The sequence below is a fragment of the Heloderma suspectum genome, chromosome 4 (assembly GCF_057233095.1).
Source record: "Heloderma suspectum isolate Gila_16-S chromosome 4, 16-S_ref, whole genome shotgun sequence".
Classification (NCBI taxonomy): Eukaryota; Metazoa; Chordata; class Lepidosauria; order Squamata; family Helodermatidae; genus Heloderma; species Heloderma suspectum.
Window position 1 is genome coordinate 60038829 of NC_139461.1, and position 19746 is coordinate 60058574.

At 41.8% G+C, this 19746-nt stretch overlaps 1 protein-coding gene across 2 annotated transcripts in view; it reads left to right on the forward strand.

The window, feature by feature from the left end:
- Positions 1 to 19746, forward strand: part of PDE7A (phosphodiesterase 7A) — a 67257-nt gene that overhangs the window by 35639 nt on the left and 11872 nt on the right. For both annotated transcript variants that reach the window (XM_084849419.1, XM_084849418.1), the window contains 3 exons: positions 14131 to 14282; positions 15898 to 15961; positions 19378 to 19473. In XM_084849419.1, coding sequence (XP_084705545.1) covers positions 14131 to 14282; positions 15898 to 15961; positions 19378 to 19473 — 312 coding nt within the window. The remainder of the gene's footprint in view (positions 1 to 14130; positions 14283 to 15897; positions 15962 to 19377; positions 19474 to 19746) is intronic.

Consider the following 19746-nt stretch of genomic DNA (forward strand, 5'->3'; position numbering starts at 1 on the left):
AAACTATGATTACAGCAAGCATGGATAGGAGGGGAAAGGAACAAGTCTGCAGCATGTTCTTAAACCTCCAAACTATAATTTGGGAATGTCACATAAGAACTGAGCCTCAGCCTTTCTCCTTCCTACCATCCAGAGGAAAGAGTACTTTGTTTATCAACTTCTCATGTGTGTCAATGCACAGAACTTGCTTGAAAGAGGTTGCTTGTCTGTCGCTGGAGCTTGTCTTCAAAGAGTCTTGGTATTTTTGTAAGAAGAGACCTCCTTAATCGGACCAATGGTCCATCTGCCCAACAACCTGTTTCCAGCAGTGGCCAGCCAGATAACTCTGGAAAGCCTGCAGCAAAGGCTGTTTGCCCCCTCGCAACATGAGGCTGCCTGCCCGCTACAACTACAGTACTTCTCTGGAATCCTAAACAGGAATGCATTAGGTGTTAATATATTTGTTGAAGGTAATGGAACTTGGGTTTAATAACCTTGTTCTGGGGCTTATGTGGCGGTTGTGGAAGCAGTCAAAAGCAGACACTACTTTCTAGGAATTGGCAGTTTGCGGTAGTATTCAATTTGTGTAGCATTCAACTCATGTTTAAATTCACGGAAGTCTCTTAAACTCCAAGAAAGCAATCTTTTCCCAGAAGATAACATGTGACCCATGCCCTGATAGATCTAATTTTTAAAAATTGAAATGTGTTCTTAAAGTTCCACCCAGTGAAGTAATCTTTCATAAAGTAATCTACATGGAATGTCAATAACTTACCTCCATAATGAGCAGTAAGCAAAGTACATCTTATGGTATACTGAATATTCAATTAAAATGAGTAAGTGTCCCCCCACGCCTGCATCCCTGAGCAATAATGGTGTTGTGCCCCAGTGGACAACTACTTTTTAATAGAAGCAATATTTTGAACTGAGCAAAGGCTGAAGAGCTGGAGAATTTATCTATTTGGATTGAGACACAGGCAAAAGGTTCTCTAATATCTTCCCCATTGTGAAGAGCAAAGGAAGCTTTCTCAGGGTTCTCCCTTTGCACAGGGGAATGAGCTGCACCGGAGTGTAAGGTAAAACAGGCAAACTGAAGTGAGCAGCTGAGATGTATAGAGGGAGAGCAGTAGCAGTGCCTGTTTTGCTGTTCACACCATTTGTGGGGTGGGTGTAAATTAGAAAGCCCTTTGCATTGCTTGTGTAGACAACCAGTATTCACACTAGATAGAGATGAGCAGGTTACAAAGCCCTGATGCAGACGCTCAAGAGAGAAAGAGCAATTGCGGTTTATCATTGGGCGTGATATCTGGGGATATGACCTGGACCAAGTGGGAAGCCCTGGGCTGCCAATTACTTATTCCTACTTTAGTGCATTTAAGATGCAGATTTTGTTACCTAATTAGATCAGAGTTATACTGAGTCAGACCATGTAGTTCGGCATTTTCTACACTGACTAGCAGTGATTTCCCAGGGTTTCAGTCAGTGGTCTTTCCTGGCCCTACTTGGGGAGGCTAGGGATGGATACCTTTCTGTATGCAAAGCATGTGCTCTACCACTGAGCTCTGACCTTGTGTGAAATGACATCCACAGACCATAGTATTAGTCGCTTAAAATTGGTTAATCTGCTATGGTTTTAAAGCATATAAAGTTTCTGGTTCATAGTTAAGCTGGAAAAGGTAAATTTGTCAATTCGTTCTTTAGAATATTCCTGCAAGACATTGCTGTGACACAAAGTAAAATGGAAGAATTTTTACCTCTGACTGCTCTTCATTGGACAAGGATTCATGAATTACTATGCATTGTATTATGAGCAGTCACAGATATCCTGCATTACGATTTTCATCATGAGAGTGACTCCTGGCATTAGTTCTATGTATGAAAATTATAACATGGGATACTGAGACTGACTGTTGGTTAAGCTTGTCAAGGCCAAAAAGATGTGAAATATAATGACATTCAGATAGTTAGTTCCTTATGTAAGTTTCAGCCCAGAATGTAAATCTACAGGTTGTATACTTTCAGTGTCTTTTTGGGACAGGTGGATATGTGTAATTAAAGAACAAGAGTGCTGTGACATGTATGATTAGCATACCATTAGGTACTTTATAAATAATGTGTACACCATTTTTAGGGTTCACCTGATGAACTGTTTTAAGGCTTTCAAAGGTTATTGTTGTCTGGAAAGTGGTAGCAAATTCACCGCATAATTAACTGGTTAGAACATGTTCTGATTCCTCCCATTTCTGTAGCCTCTTCTACGTCAATCCATTACAACAGTTGAATACATGTGAATGTATTAACACACCTACTTCACTCCCACTCTTGCATGATTCAGTTAGTCTTCGAGAAACCATGACAGCTTGGATTGTAAGAATCTTAGCAGCAAAGATTAATATGTCATTCCCCCCCCCCCCAATCTCAGCTGAGACTGTCATAACTTGAGTTTTGAAACTTGCTTGACAAACTGTTGCTGAGAAGCAGAGACCCAGTGTACAGTTACACTCATTCGTATTCCATGGACGTACTTAAAATGGGACAAAGGCTAATTTAGTTTTTTTTATAGAGTGGCTTGAGGCAGAAACCACGCAACTTAACTTTCCCATGTCCTTTACTTTCTCATAATCATTTGCTCAATCAGGATTGTGGAATGGGTTCGGATGATTGTGTAGGGAGAAGAAGTCATTGTGGCTTCGTCCCACGCCCCTGTGAGTGCTGCACGCATGTTCGCCATTTGCATAATTCCCCATGATGCAGCGTGGGCTGGTGTGTTGTCCAGACCTGGCGCGTGGCAGAGTGGGGTAGCTTTGTACCCACCCTAGAACCGATGATTTGCAGTAGGGGTTGTAGGGTGGGCACAAAGCGGTCTTGGACATGCTGTGCACAAGGTTCAGATGAGACGACAACCCATGCTGCATTGCGGGGAATTATGCAAAAGGCGGACATGCACGAAGCACTCACAGGGCCAAGGGGAGAAGCCACGATGGCTTTCTTCTCCCTACGCAATCATCTGAACACCCCCACCAATTAGAAGCTACTTTACTAACGTCAGCAGAGTAAAAATATTGTTAACCTCTGAATTCTTTGGGCAATGCTATGATTGTATAGAATCATAGAATCATAGAATAGTAGGGTTGGAAGGGGCCTACAAGGCCATCGAGTCCAACCCCCTGCTCAATGCAGGAATCCAAGTCAGAGCATCCCTGACAAATGGCTGTCCAGCCTCGTCTTGAAGGCCTCCAGTGTGGGAGTGCCCACCACCTCCCCAGGTAATTGGTTCCATTGTCGTATTGCTCTTACAGTCAGGAGTTTTTCCTGATGTTCAGCCGGAATCTGGCTTCCTGTAACTTGAGCCCATTATTCCGTGTCTTGCACTCTGGGATGATCAAGAAGAGATCCTGGCCTTCTTCTCTGTGACAACCTTTCAAGTTCTTGAAGAGTGCTATCATATCTCCCCTCAGTCTTCTCTTCTCAAGGCTAAACATGCCCAGTTTTTTCAGTCTCTCTTCATAGGGCTTTGTTTCCAGTCCCCTGATCATCTTTGTTGCCCTCCTCTGAACCCTCTCCAGTTTGTCTGCATCCTTCTTAAACTGTGGTGCCCAGAACTGGACACAGTACTCCAGATGAGGCCTAACCAGTGCTGAGTAGAGGGGAACTAGTACTTCCCGGGATTTGGAAGCTATGCTTCTATGAATGCAGCCCAAAATAGCATTTGCCTTTTTTGCAGCCACATCACATGGTTGGCTCATACTCAGCTTGTGATCGACAACAATTCCAAGATCCTTCTCGCTTGTAGTGTGGTTGAGCCACGTATCCCCCATCTTGTAACTGTGCATTTGGTTTCTTTTTCCTAGGTGCAGAACTTGGCATTTGTCCCTATTAAATGTCATTCTGTTGTTTTCTGCCCAGCGCTCCAGTCTATCCAGATCACTTTGAATTTTGTTTCTGTCTTCCAAAGTATTAGCTATCCCGCCCAATTTTGTGTCATCTGCAAATTTGATCAGCATTCCCTGCACCACCTCCTCCAAGTCATTCATAAAAATGTGGAAGAGCACTGGGCCCAGGACTGAGCTCTGCGGTACCCCACTCGTTACCTCTCCCCAGTTTGAGGAGGTCCCATTGATAAGCACTCTTTGAGTCTGATTCTGTAGCCAACTGTGGATCCACCGGATCGTTGTTTCATCTAGCCCACTTGGAGCTAGTTTGCTCATCAGGATATCATGGGGCACTTTGTCGAAAGCTTTGCTGAAGTCGAGGTATATGATGTCTACAACATTCCCACGGTCTACAAGGGAGGTTACTTGATCAAAAAATGAGATCAGATTTGTCTGGCAGGACTTGTTTTTGACAAATCCACGTTGGCTTCGAGTAATCACGGCATTGTTTTCAAGGTGCTTCCAGATGGATTGCTTTATGATTTGCTCCAGAATTTTCCCAGGGATTGATGTCAGACTGACTGATCTGTAGTTCCCAGGTTCCTCCTTTTTACCCTTTTTGAAGATAGGGACAACGTTAGCCCTCCTCCAGTCATCTGGCACTTCCCCTGTCCTCCATGATTTCTCAAAGAGAATAGAAAGCGGTTCTGAGAGTTCTTCTACTAGTTCCTTTATGACTCTAGGATGCAGTTCATCTGGCCCAGGAGATTTGAACTCATTCAAAGTAATTAGGTGTTCCTTGACCATATGCCTATTGATGTCAAGCTGCAATCCTGCCCCTTCAGCCTGCACTCCGCCTTTGCCAGTGGGGTCATAGACCCTCTTTTGGGAGAAGACTGAGCCAAAGTAGGAATTGAGCACCTCTGCCTGTTCTTTGTCATCTGTTATCATTTTGCCATCCTTATTTAATAGCTGAACCACCATTTCTTTCCTCTGCCTTTTACTATGCACGTATCTGAAGAAAGCCTTCTTGTTGTTTTTAGCATCCCTCGCTAACCTCAGCTCGTTCTCAGCTTTAGCCTTCCTGACACCATCCCTGCAATTCTGTGCTACCTGCCTGTACTCTTCCTTTGTTACTTGGCCTTCTTTCCACTTCCTATATGTGTCCTTTTTTGTTTTCAGGTCATCCCTAAGCTTTTTGTGAAGCCACATTGGGTTCTTCTGTTGTCTTCCACCTTTTCTTCTTGTTGGAATTGCTTGTGATTGTGCCTTGAGAATTTCCTTTTTTAAAAGCTCCCACCCATCTTGGACTCCTTTTCTCGCTAGCATCGCTTGCCATGGGACCTTACTGATCATTGTTCTGAGTTTATTTAAATCAGCTTTCCTAAAATCCAGGGTACGCGTTTGACTACACTCAGCTTTTGCTTCCCTTAGAACCAAGAACTCAAGTGCAACATGGTCGCTTTCCCCCAGAGTTCCTGTAACTGCTACTTTATCCACTAAGTCCTCTCTGTTGGTTAGGATCAAGTCAAGGATAGCCGATCCTCTAGTTCCTTCCTCTACTTTCTGTAGGAGGAAGTTATCCGCCACACAAGTCAGGAATTTCCTGGAGGGGCCATGTTTTGCAGAATTTCTCTCCCAACAAATATCGGGGAAATTGAAGTCCCCCATTACTATGACATCATGCTTCCTTAAAACATTGGCTATTTGCTTTTCAGAAGTTTCATCCTTGTCTTCTCCTTGATTGGGTGGCCGGTAGTAGACTCCAACACCAGGTTCCTTTTATTCTTTGCTCCATTTATTTCAACCCAGATGCTCTCGATGGGGCTACCAAGCTCCTCCTCCTGTATTTCTGTGCAGAGATATGTATTGTTTACATATAGTGCAACCCCACTTCCCTTTCTGTTCCTCCTGTTCTTTTTGAACAAGTTCTATCCTTCAATTGCTGTATTCCAGTCATGAGAGTCATCCCACCAAGTCTCAGTTATATCTATCAGGTCATAATTTCCCTCTTGTATTAAGAGTTCAAGTTGGTTCTGTTTGTTTCCCATACTCTGGGCATTAGTATATAGACATCGAAGACCATGTGCTTCATAGTCTGGCTTTCTTCCTACATGTGTCTGAAGACTATTATTGGGCGCTATCAGAGCTGTTCTCTCCATTGCAGTGCATGCGCCTACGTCCATTGTTACCCCCAACATTACATCTCCCTTCCCTGTAGGATTCAGTTGAAAGCCCTCCTGATGAAGTTCTTCATGCTGTGGCCAAACACATTCTTCCCATCCTTTGTGAGGTGCAACCCATCCCTAGCCAACAGCCCATCTTCCAGGAAGTATAGCCCGTGGTCCCAGAATCCAAATTTCTCTCGTCGGCACCACCTTCGTAGCCAGTCATTCAACTGGAGTATTTTTGTTCCCTTTCTATCCCTTTTCTAACTACTGGAAGGATAGATGAGAAAACTATCTGGGCCCCAAAGTTCTTGAGTTTCCTTCCCAAAGCTTCAAAGTCTGACGTGATCTCTTCGTAGCTCCGCTTGGCGGTATCATTTGTTCCCACATGGATGAGAAGAAAGGGATACCTGTCAGTGGGCTTTAGGAGTGCAGGCAACCTTTCAGTCACATCTCTAATCTGTCCTCCCGGGAGACAACATACCTGGCGAGTCCATGGGTCTTCGCGACATATTTGGGTCTCGATCCCACGCAGCAAGGAGTCTCCCACTACTACCACTCTTCTTCTTCTTGTAGGCCTGGGTTTCATTGCCTCTGTTTGACTGAACTTTAGCCTCTTGCTCACTCTCATGCAGGTTCCCCTGTGATTCTTCCTCTGCAGGCTGTCCTCCAGTCTCATCCACAAGTACCTGGAATCGGTTCCACTGCTTCCACTGGTGCAGAGTGGCGTCTAGTTCTTCTCCTAACTGTCACCCTTTTCCAAGGAGTATCCTCTATTCCATTTTTCTTCACCTCAGCATTTCCCACTGCCTCATCTTGCTGTTGCTCTTCAAGCTTCTGGTCTGCCCTTTGCTGCTGTAGTTCCCCCATTCTGTCCAATGTATAAATGGATTAAATATTGATGACGTAGTTGCTAAGGTGATACTCAATTGAAAACTGGTACTTCAAGTTTGTGTTGTTGTACACATTTCCTGGTTATCTAAACTCTGTCTTTCTTGTCAGGGTTTGACCTGTCATGTCATATCATATCCTATACTTTTAAACATACAATTTTAAAAAGCTAAAACAACTGGGGGTGGAAGATTTAAAATATCGTAGCTTCAGCTGCTTTCATTGGGTTGGATCTAGGATTGCCCTTCTGTTCATGTTGTTGTTGTTGTTTATTCGTTCAGCCACTTCCGACTCTTTGTGACTTCATGGACCAGCCCACACCAGAGCTTCCTGTCGGCCGTTGCCACCCCCAGCTCCCCCAAGGTCGAGTCTGTCACCTCCAGAATATTATCCATCCATCTTGCCCTTGGTCGGTCCCTCTTCCTTTTGCCTTCCCTAGCATCAGCATCTTCTCCAGGGTATCCTGTCTTCTCATGATGTGGCCAAAGTACTTCAGTTTTGCCTTTAAAATCATTCCCTCAAGTGAGCAGTCTGGCTTGATTTCCTGGAGTATGGACTGGTTTGATCTTCTTACAGTCCAAGGCACTCTCAGAATTTTCCTCCAGCACCACAGTTCAAAAGCATCTATCTTCCTTCGCTCAGCCTTCCTTATGGTCCAGCTCTCTCAGCCATAGGTTACTACAGGGAATACCATTGCTTTAACTATGCGGACCTTTGTTAGTGTGATGTCTCTGCTCTTCACTATTTTTTCAAGATTTGTCATTGCTGTCCTCCCAAGAAGTAAACGTCTTCTGATTTCCTGGCTGCAGTCAGCGTCTGCAGTAATCTTTGCACCTAGAAAGACAAAGTCCGTTACTGCCTCCACATTTTCTCCCTCTATTTGCCAGTTATCAATCAAGCTGGTTGCCATAATCTTGTTTTTTTTTTGAGGTTTAACTGCAACCCAGCTTTTGCACTTTCTTCTTTCACCTTCGTCAGAAGATTCCTCAGCTCCTCCTCACTTTCAGCCATCCAAGTGGTATCATCTGCATATCTGAGATTGTTAATGTTTCTTCCAGTGATTTTAACTCCAGCCTTGGCTTCATCAAGCCCAGCACGTCACGTGATGTGTTCTGCGTACAGGTTGAATAGGTACGGTGAGAGTATACAACCTTGCCGTACTCCTTTCCCAATCTTAAACCAGTCCGTTGTTCCGTGGTCTGTTCTCACCATTGCTACTTGGTCATTATACAGATTCCTCAGGAGGCAGACAAGATGACTTGGTATCTCCATACCATCCAGAACTTGCCACAATTTGTTATGATCCACACAGCCAAAGGCTTCAGAATAGTCAATAAAACAGAAATAGATGTTTTTCTGAAACTCCCTGGCTTTCTCCATTATCCAGCGGATATTGGCAATTTGGTCTCTAGTTCCTCTGCGTTTTCTAAACTCAGCTTGTACATCTGGCAATTCTCGTTCCATGAATTGCTGGAGTCTACCTTGCAAGAGCATTACCTTACTGGCATGTGAAATAAGTGCCACTGTTCGATAGTTTGAACATTCTTTGGTGCTTCCCTTTTATGGTATGGGGATATAAGTTGATTTTTTCCAATCTGCTGGCCATTCTTGTGTTTTCCAAATTTGTTGGCATATGGCATGCATCACCTTGACAGCATCATCTTGCAATATTTTAAACAGTTCAGCTGGGATACCGTCATCTCCTGCTGCCTTGTTATTAGCAATGCTTCTTAAGGCCCATTCAACCTCACTCTTCAGGATGTCTGGCTCTAGCTCACACCCCAGACCGTCAAATCTATCCCCGATATTATTATCCTTCCTATACAGATCTTCCGTATATTCTTGCCACCTTTTCTTGCTCTCTTCTGCTTCTGTTAGGTCCTTGCCATCTTTGTTTTTGATCATACCCATTTTTGCCTGGAATTTACATCCAATGTTTCTAATTTTCTGGAAGAGGTTTCTTGTCCTTCCTATTCTGTTATCTTCTTCCGCTTCTGCGCATTGCTTGTTTAAAAATAATTCCTTATCTCTTCTGGCTAACCTCTGGAATTTTGCATTTAATGGGGCATATCTCCCCCTCTCACTGTTGCCTTTTGCTTTCCTTCTTTCTCGGGCTACTTCCAGTGTCTCAGCAGACAGCCATCTTGCCTTCTTGGTTTTCTTTTTCTTTGGGACATTTTTTGTTGCTGCCTCCTGAACAATGTTGTGAACTTCTGTCCATGGTTCTTCCAGGACCCTATGTACTAAATCTAATCCCTTAGATCTATTCTTCACCTCCACTGCATATTCATGAGGAATATGAGTGAGCTCATATCTAACTGATCTGTGGGTCTTCCCTATTCTCTTTAGTCTGATTCTAAATTGTGCAATAAGAAGTTCGTGATCTGAACTGCAATCAGCTCCAGGTCTTGTTTTTACCGACTGTGTAGATGTCCGCCACCTTTGGCTACAAAGGATGTAGTCAATCTGATTTTGGTGTCGACCATCTGCTGAAGTCCATGTATAAAGTTGTCTCTTAGGTTGCTGGAAGAGAGTGTTTGTTATGCACATTGAGTTGTCTTGGCAAAACTCTATTAGCCTATGTCCCGCTTCATTTTGCTCTCCCAAACCATGCTTGCCTGTAATTCCAGGTGTCGTTTGACTACCCACCTTAGCAGTCCAGTCTCCTGTAATGAAAATACCATCTCTTTTGGGGATATTATCCAGTAGGTGCTGCAGATCCTCATAGAACTGATCTACTTCTGCTTCTTCAGTATCTGTGGTTGGGGCGTATATTTGGATCATTGTGATGTTGAATGGCTTACCCTGAATTTGAATTGAGATCATTCTGTCATTTTTTGGATTGTATCCAAGCGCTGCTTTAGCCACTTTATTATTAATTATGAAGGCTACTCCATTTCTTCTGTGGTCCTCTTGTCCACAGTAGTAGATCTGGTGGTCATTTGATGTGAAGTGGCCCATTCCAGTCCATTTCAGTTCACTGACACCCAAAATGTTTATATTTAATCTGGACATCTCCCCAATAACCACATCCAATTTGTCCTGGCTCATAGACCTTACATTCCAGGTTCCTATGGTGTGTTGATCTTTAGAACACAGGATTCATCTGTTCATGTTAGGTCTACACAAACGGGAAGAATTTGATCCAGCAGAGTTCACAGAAGGGAGGGGGAATTTTTTGTAGACTCCTGCTGCCCATGACAGCCCTCTGAGTCACCTTACACATTATCCTGGAGGATTCCCTAATTCTTTTGTAGGCTGCAGAGGGAATTGGCAGAAATTGCCTTCCCCCTTTTGTTAGCCAGAAGCACCGTTTCTGTGAACGGAACTCTGTTCACAGGAGCTTTAGATCCAATATATCTTGTCTAGCTAATTATTTGGTATATCATCTTTTCATTATATCTTCAGTGAAGTCAGAATTCTTTCTTTAAAAACTTGGTAAATATTGATAGCACAAAAAAGACCAGCAAGAAATGGCAAGTGAAACTATTGGGTTGCATTTAATAGGAATCAGCTGATATTCTTTGAATTTCAGCAAAAAGTAAATACATACGGGAGAAACATTCCTAACTTTGGGGGGATTCCCCCCCATTTATCTTACTATTGGAGTTTTGACCAAGTTATTTAGGTGTGTGGCTTTAAACCTTAAGGATCACAGTTCCTCTTTCTTTTACACAAGATGGTTGCTTCCGCCATGCCTGTTTGTGGGGATGTACGAAAGTCACTTACCTTTTCGCGGATTGTGTTCGTGGGGGGGGGGGAGGCGCTCCGTCCCTCCCCCCGGAATCCTCCCCCTCGGAATCCTCGACGGCCGGCTCTGCTCTGCGGAGCAGCCAGCCAGGTCAGGGCCGTCCGCAGCCGGATTTCCGGCCGTGGACTGGCTGGTGCGGACGCAAATGCCACGCCAGGGAGCTGTGATAGGCTACGTAAGTCTTTATGTAACCTATCACGTCTGGGTAAAAAAAATAAAAAATAAAAAACGGCGTACGCAATAAAAACGTACGCTGGGTAAAAAAAAATGGTGTAAAAGTAAAAAAAACGGCATACGCAAATGGCGGCGGCTATGGCGGCTGCCATTTGCATTCCTAATTTTTGGGTGTTTTAGTGTACGTAAACATTTACGTAGACTAAAATGGCGAAAAATAAGGAACGCAAATGGCGGCCGCTGTAGCCACTGCCATTTGCGTATTCCATTTTTTTTAAAAAAAAAAATTGGCTTGCCATGATAGGCTACATAAAGACTTGAGTAGCCTATCACGGCAAAGACCAGAATGCAAATGGCTGCGGCAGCCGGTCGAAAGACCAGCCGCCGCCACCACTGCTGCTGGAGCCGCCGCCGCCGTCCGGAACACCTGCCCCAGGTAAGTCTCGTCCCGGGGGGATCCGGGGGGTGGGGTGGTGGGGGGGTGGCAGGCCGTTCTGCCACGGATTTCGGGGGGCCTCACTGAAATCAGTGGCGGAATTCTCCGCCATCCCTACGTTTGTAAGTAAGTGTTGTGGAGGGGAAGTAAAAGGTGACTGGATATGGTGCTTGTCACATCACTCCTTTCTCCCCTGCAGACAGTGTTTACGTGGCTGTATAGTAGTGGAAAGATGGCCAAAGTTTAGAAAGCAGAACTACATATGAATAAGCTAAAGTAGCTAAACATCTGCTTCTGATCTCTGAAATAATAGAGGAATTGGAGTGCAGAATTATGTGAACTTTGTATTTTTAAAGCACAGCCTATTTTAAGTATGTTAAATCCCAAAACTGTTTACCTCTGAGATATGTTTACCTTTTATATGCGCATCCATTTTTCTCCAGTTTCCCTTGTTCCTTCCTCCTACTTGAGTGACTTACGTTTTGGCTGAGCATATTCTTTTCTTTGTATATAACGTGTTCTTGCTTCCCCCCCTTTTCTTTTATTTCAAAGCCAGTTGTGAAAAATAGCTCTCTCATTTGGGTACTTCCTGAAATCATGAGGTCAGCAATCCTTTGCTGGTAGTATGGACACTTGTTTGTTTTTTCTCTGTGGGTCTTTTAAAAAGTTGTTCTAGAACGGTAGGAAGAGAACTTTTCAAACCTTAGATTCTGAAAAACAAACTGTCTGCCTTTTCTCTCTGGTTGGGATCATGGCATCTTTAAGCAGAGGCGAACGATTTAATCCTATGGAAGTGTCAAGACACTCTCAGAAGGAGATTGTGGGAAAGAAGATGAAAGATTATGATCTTGTGAAGAGTTGTACCTTACTGGCAATGGATAGCTTTATTGGAATAGCTTCAACATGTTACTAGGAGCACACTTAAGTTTTCCAAACCATCATACACTAAAATGTTTTCATTAGCTAAAAGTAAAAAGTGTTTTATGCGTAAGCGTAATAGTATTGTTAGAATTCTGTAATAAAATTCTTCATTTTTCTGAGAAGGATGAAAACATGGACTGCAAACTTCATTTTTAATACTTTGAGGCATAGGTATCCAAGAGGATCTGATATGTATTTAATTTTCTGCACTTTTATCCCACCTTTATCTAAAAATATACTAGAGAGATCAAATACATCCACAGCATTTAGCAAACACCATATCCAAAATGAATAGTACACAATTAAAAAAGACATAGTAAGAAACAAAATAGACAAATGAAACAGAGTGTCTATCTGCAAACTGAAGGATGTTAGTCTAGTAAAGAACCGTAGTGTAGTTTAGCACTTGCAGTGTTTGATTCTGAAATTTAGACTTGTTTCATTGCAGGAAAATGAGACCTTAATTCAGAGAGAGTATAACAATATCTTTTGTCAATAAAAACAATATCGTTTTGTCTCTTCCTATGCTATTCAGGAAACATGAGAAGCATCTAGTTATGTGGGAGTCCAGTTCCTTGAGGAGAGGACACTGGTATTGGGAAGAGCCACAGTGACAGAGTTTTCTGACTTGGCCCAGAGTTTCTCATGTTGTGTTTCAGGATGGAGAGTTGAACCGCAGAGGCTCTCATGCTGCATAGGTTATATACTGTAAATAGGGCTTGGTGTAAGCAAGTAAAAGCTGAAGCCAAGCACTTGCCTTCCTGAGCAGTTGTCTTGTAGTTTTATGAATTTTAGGAATGTCTGTTAAGGTACAGTAGTTATGGTACTGATGACAGAAGATAGAAGGAGCAAATAAAAAAAAAAGAGAAGTAAATTTTGGAAAAAAGTGCTTTTTGCAACTGAAGCGTATTGCAGACATAACACTACCAAGGGTTAAGGCAGGGGGGTTGTTAACTTCGGGGGCCCCAGGGCCAATTTACGTCCTCACCCGTCGCTGGTTATTATTGGCAGGGAGCAAAAAACCCACATTTTTCATTTAAAACAAGGCATCTCAAAAGCCCTGGGGAGCACAATTCTGCATTAAAAAAGGAAGGTATGTGCTCCTTGAGCACTTTGTTTTGACGGGGAAATGCACCTTTTTTGTTCCCACTACATGCTACCAATTTAGGGGTGGCGGGGATTGCTAAAATAGGCTAAGGGGTTGCCTGTTGCCCACCCCTAAGTTAAGGGATTGGAAATGGGTTTTAGGATTGTTTACTTCCTCTCCCACCTATCCTCACCATCCTCTGCCTGTTGTTAGTGTTTGGTTATTAATGTGTGGATGTGCATAAACCATTTTAGAATCTGGGCTTAATTGAGGTTCTGAATGGAGTTTAGGACTATTCCTACTCCCAGTCGTTTAACTCTTAATAATGTTATGTCTGCTACAGGTCCCAGAGTTTATTCACTGACTATACTCAGTAACTAGAACACAGTAACGACTTGCTGCTTTCGATTCTTGAAACTGATTTTAATGAGTGATTGGTATTTGTAAGTCTATGCTAACAATATAATTTTAGTTGTATGACAATTGTAGCATGTAGTGATTCAAACATTACAATCCTAACAAGTTCTCCAATAGCTGTAAATTGTTTGGAATGTAAGGGTTGGATGCTAAGATCCCTTGAACCATGTTCTTCTCATGGAATGCATGTTCCTGGCAGCAACTAACAGAAGGGATAGGATGAGGAGCCTGTTATGCCACAGATGTTGTTGGACTCCAACTCCCATCAGCTCTGCCAGTGTGGCTAATGGTCAGGGATGATGTGAGGTATAGTAAAGCAACATCTGGAGGGCCACAAGTTCCCCACTTCTGCTCTAATTTTCTAATAGGTCAAACTTTTAATGTTTTATAGAAGAAGCATTATGCATCTCAAGACTCTTTATTTCCCTCCCTAGCAAATTCTGAAATTGAAGTTTCTGTGTCTGCAAGAAATATCCGAAGGTTACTGAGTTTCCAGAGGTACTTGAGATCGTCCCGTTTCTTCCGTGGTATTACTCTTCCAAATTCTTCAAACATTTTAGATGATGATTACAATGGACAAGCTAAGGTTTGTTTTTTAACTACAGTATAATTTTGTTCTGAAAATAATATTAATATAAGTTAAAGTCTGCAACTAAGTGAGTTGCACTAAATGGTAGTATTGTATCTACTAAAGACGTTTGGACTTGAAATTTATCCCCCATAGAAGCAATCAAAACTAAAAAGTAATGAGGTTACTACAATTGGCAGTATGGGAAATATTTTTGAGTAGTCTGGTCAAAAGCTTTATTCAGTATGAGGGTCAAGAGACTCTGTCTTGTTTTAGAAACAACAGCTGATACCAGAGTTGATCAAAATGTCTTCAAAGGTGATGAAGCACAACACTTGATTGAATGCTGAAACTGAGTGTACTCTGAAAGTCTGTTATGTTTAATGGATGTCCTAAGACTAGAAAAGTTGTGAGGGAAAAGGAGCCATTATGGGTTCTCCCCCTGCCTCCGCATGTGCTGCACACGGGCCCGTTGTTTACATGATTACCTGCACTGCAGTGCGTGTTGGTGTGTTGTGCGAACTTGGCACATGGCGCAGCGGGGGTAGCTTCGTGCCCACCCTACAACCCATGATTTGCAGTAGGGGCTTAAGGGTGGGTACAAAGCCGCCCCGTGGCACACTGGGTTCTCACGACATGCCAACCTGTGCTGCAGCGCAGGTAATTATGTAAACAATGGGGGCCAGGGGAGAAGCCACAATCGTCCCAACACACCCTATATCTCCTTTTGTTCAGTCTCTAGAATTAACACTTTTTGTTTCAGGTTTCCATCCCAGAATGTAACTTGCTAGTGATTTTAAGATCTGGATTGCTTTTGAACAACTGAATTAATATTTGTAGATAATCATAAATTCAATACGCTAAAGTTTGTGTCTCTCTTTAGTATGGTTTTGATTAGGTAAAAGAAGGGAGTGGACATGCATGCAGGTGGTCAGAAGCCACTAGCTTCACCTTGTCTCCCTCTCCAGATACGGGTTGTGATCCAGAAGACAGTAGGCACAGCATGAGGCTGTGTTTGTTTTGTGCAGAAAGATACATCATGGGTTGTGCACATGTTTGTGACATTGTTTCCACATGAAGCTGCATAAATCAGTAGTAGAGGTTTGTTGTTCTGTGTAGCTGAACTTGCACACCTTCTGGCGTATACCCAATCTGTGTGTGGTAGACTATTTCTGCGTGTGGATAAGACTCAGGATTGTGGGTGGCATTGATGCAGAAACTGAAGAATGCTATGGCGGTACTTCATCTCTGGGGAAACAATTTTTTGTGTTTTGAATTATTAATAGGGAGAACATTTTCAGAGACAAGTGTGTATTATAGAAAGATTGTTTCCCTTAATAACTTATGTGGAAAAAAACATTGACGTATAACTTGAGAACACTGTGGAGCTAAGAAGCCAATTGCAACTTATATGACTTAGGCAGCAGTTCTTACAGCATGACAGTTTCTGGGGATTGTGAAACAGAGAGGAGTGATATGGTCGCAGGTCACTTTTACTTGCTAGTATCCTTTTCAGTACCCTGTCTAGAGTGAAAGCATCTAGAATAAAAGTAATCATGATTTAAATATGTAGTATATAGAGAAAGTGCTTTTAACTGGCAAGTGACATGTTTTTTTTTTGTTTTGCTTTCAGTGTATGCTAGAGAAAGTTGGGAACTGGAATTTTGATATCTTCCTTTTTGACAGGCTAACAAATGGTAAGACTACAGTTTTCTATTCCTTTAAATCAGTTGCACACTAAGCTAGTCCCCTATTCCTACTTTGCTTTGAAGAAGCAGTTTTCCTCAAGCTGAAAATAAATATCTATTTCATGCAAGCATTGAGTGCATGATCTCTAAATGCTACAAACGCTTCCTTTTAATGACTGAGTGGAATGCATTAGAATTGCACTAAAAATCTTGCTGATTGGCTTTGCAGAAAATAGTTGGTTATATTTGACCACTTGTCCTGAGAAATGTTGTCTAGGGTTTCAGGCTGTTTCTGTGAAATGAGAAAAAGCTTTTTAAAAAGTAGAATAGATGATGCATTCCAGGAAGACTGACTTAAAGATCATGGATAGCAAAAAATAAATTAAACGAATGAATTTACAAGGAATGAATGGGGTGAAATATTAAGATTAGCTGTAGACTCTGTGATAGGGAAGAGATCTAAATTGGTACATAAAGGTTTGCTGATCTTCCACTTTAGGTAAATAGATGGTATTTGTTTTCTAAAGGATGGCTCTGTATCCTTACAGTAATCATAGTACAGAATATTCGATTCATCCAGAGAAAATGGGTAGGTGGATGGATGAGCATTGAATGAAGAGGCTGCAGTGATCAATTTTGGAGCATTAGTAAACATGCAGTGAAAGTAGTTTGAAATACCAGCATTTGTCTTTAAACGTAGTAGGAATTTCTAGTCCATTAAATACTTGCACCCTGATAACTCACTTTTTAGAGCTCTACGTTGTGTTTATTGTGGATCACTATAGAACTGAATTTAATTTAATAAGTAGTTGAGTGCAGCATCTATATGGAAGTGTATGGGAATTAGTGTAGCTGCCACTGGATTTTGCTTTGCTTTGCTCAGATTATGTTGTTTTGAAGGGCAGATATACTGCTAAAACTTAACAAGAAGATAAAAGCAGGTTAAAGGAATGCTTCAATAACCATGATGTGGCTTCCCTGTGTTGGCTAAGCTGATCTATCCTCCCTTATGTTTTCCCATCTTGCCTATGTCCATTGTGATTGGAACAGATGGTGATTGAATATTGTTCCTCTGTGCATATGTGTGTTGCTAACTTGCTTTGTGTATTTTTTTTTGTACCTGGTGTAATAAGGGTATTTTAAGTGAGTGGTTAGAAACCTTTAAGAGAGGAACAATAAACTGATCAACGGAAATGTTTATTATAATATAACATATTGCTCCTTTGACTCATTTATGGGACTGAGCCAAGCAAAGACTACTTGAATGGCATGCCACACACATGCTGGCTCCCTTGTACCTGTTCCCTATTTGCCAGAAAAAAGTAGATGTTTTACCCTGAAGACTATATCCAAAGGTAGCAGATACTCTGCATTTCTTATTATGTGTAGATTACTACACTTTCCTATAGAACCTAGCCAGGTGATGCTCATACTGAAACTGGTGACAGTACATCTTTTAAATCTAGATGTTCCACAGTACTGATACATCTTAAACCTCCTTATTTTTAAGCCTGCTTTGCTGTGATGTGTTACTTTAATAAGTATTCCATATTCCAAATAACTGTGATAAAAAGAGCATAAGCACCTGTTAGCTTTGTTGAATTATTTATAAAATGTATCAAAATATTTGTGGACTGCTTTTTAGCTATAAGGCCTTCAATTATAAATTATTTCATATGATGAGAAAAATTCTTGCTGCCCTTAGGATTCTAGAAAAGGTACTTACTGAGGTTTTGGATTATGTAAATTAAAGGTAATGATGGTTTAGACTTATTTATCCAATTCATTAATCAAGGAAAATGTTTAAATGGTTGATGTCCCTAGGAAATACCACAATTTAAGGTTGACAAATTACGGTGGCAAAGTTACCTTTTGAATAGCCTTTTTGGTACAGGATACCCAACACCATATGTAAACACTGTTCTCCTCAGCTGTAATTAAATCAGGGGTGGGCAACATGTGCCCCCTCCCCCAGATTTGGGTTAAATCATTTGTGTGGGGGGGAAGGTGTCCATAGTGGCTATGGGAGCATCCATAAGGTCAAAATTAGCATGTATGCAAGCTAATTGGGACCCTTTTAGCTCTCTGTAGCAGCTAGAGCATGGTAGTTTGTAAGCAAATGAATTATGACCCTTTTGGCATGCCGTAGCTCATATGGATGTCATTATTTACTTTTTTTGTTTTTGTTGGGTCCCTGTGGGGGTCCAGGGGGCAAAATGGCCCCTGGATCTCCTACAGTTGCTCACCCCTGAATTAAATAAAAGAATGGGTTGTGAATGCAGGTGTGAGCCCAGCATTCCTGACGCTGGCTAACATTTTTCTGAAAGAGTGCGGTACAGAAAAATTAGAATCACTGTCATAATTTATGTTGAAACTGATTAAGTTGTCAGTATTATGGGCTCTCTGATAATGTCCCAAGCTTTCTATTATCTATGGATTAGGAGTAAAGCATTTGATAAGAAGTATTGTGACTATATAAGTATATAATTGATAAGGAATAATCCTAAAGCAGCTAATGGACTGCTGCTTGTTGTAGCACATTTTGGTTTTCATATTTGTTTGAGTAAACTTTAAAGAACATTATGGGCATGCTGTATCATCTTCCAGTATAAGAATGCCACTGACACAAAATCAGTGTTTTATATAATGCTAAAAGGAACTAATAAAATGTCAAGGGCTGTTGAAAGCTGATGGGTTCACTTTGCAGTACTGGATGAGATTTTTCTAAGTCTCAGTTCAAAGCTGTTGAACCCTGAAGTTAAAATACTAATTCTTAAAAGACTTTAAGATCTATATTCTAGGCAAGAAAATAACAGGAAAGATATATATGCAAGTCCTAATTGTTATACATAATGGGTTAGGTTGGATTCAGAGTTGCACAGAGCAGAACTCTACAAAGTGGATGATCCCATGGATGGAAGGGGAAGGTGATGTTTGCAGATTTACCCCCCCCCCCCGTAGCCTGATGATCGTGAAAAAACTGCTTTAGAAGGTTGGGGGACCCTTCCAGAACAGTATTTGAGGTGGTATTGGGAGCTGCAGGGGGAAGAAGGTATTGGTGAAAATCACTGCTCTGCCCCCTTCTTCCTGCAGGGATGCTCTACTGGATTCTGGTTCCCTCCACCAAGAAAAGCAACCCTTCTGTTTGCAAAGGGTCAATTCTGTAATGAATCTACTAAGTCTGTTCTGTGGTCCAGGAGGAATAGTTAAGGTGACTTAGTCTGTGAGGATATATGTACTAGTAATTCAGCTGACTTCTACTTGCCAAAACTAATAAGCCAGATTTCTCTTCATGCAGCAGGACTGAGCTTCAAGGCACTGTTGGACTTTGATGTTTTTTCTTTTAGCAGTCGCTCTCCAATGCTTCCTATTAAAGATGTTTCTTTGTGTGTGTGTATTTGTGTGTGTGTGTGTTTTTTTTTTAGGGAACAGTTTAGTCACCTTAACCTTCCACCTGTTTAATCTTCATGGACTTACAGAGCACTTCCAACTAGATACAATGAAGCTTCGCAGATTTTTAGGTAAAAGGCTTTCACAAGTTCACTGTGTTTACTCTTCTGGTAAATCAATTTTGCAAATATGCTATTTCAGTAAGGTCTTCTCCAGATGTTAAAATCATTCATAGCACTGAGAAGCAGTCCCCATGCAAAGGATGAGAAGGATATCTGGATAATGGCCTATTTGTCACTTTAAATTGTATTCCCCAGCATAGCGACGGGAAGAGCACAGCAGCTGTAAAGAACAAGAAGGGAAAAGGAAAAGATGAGAGGGTCATGAAATGATGGGTATTGCTG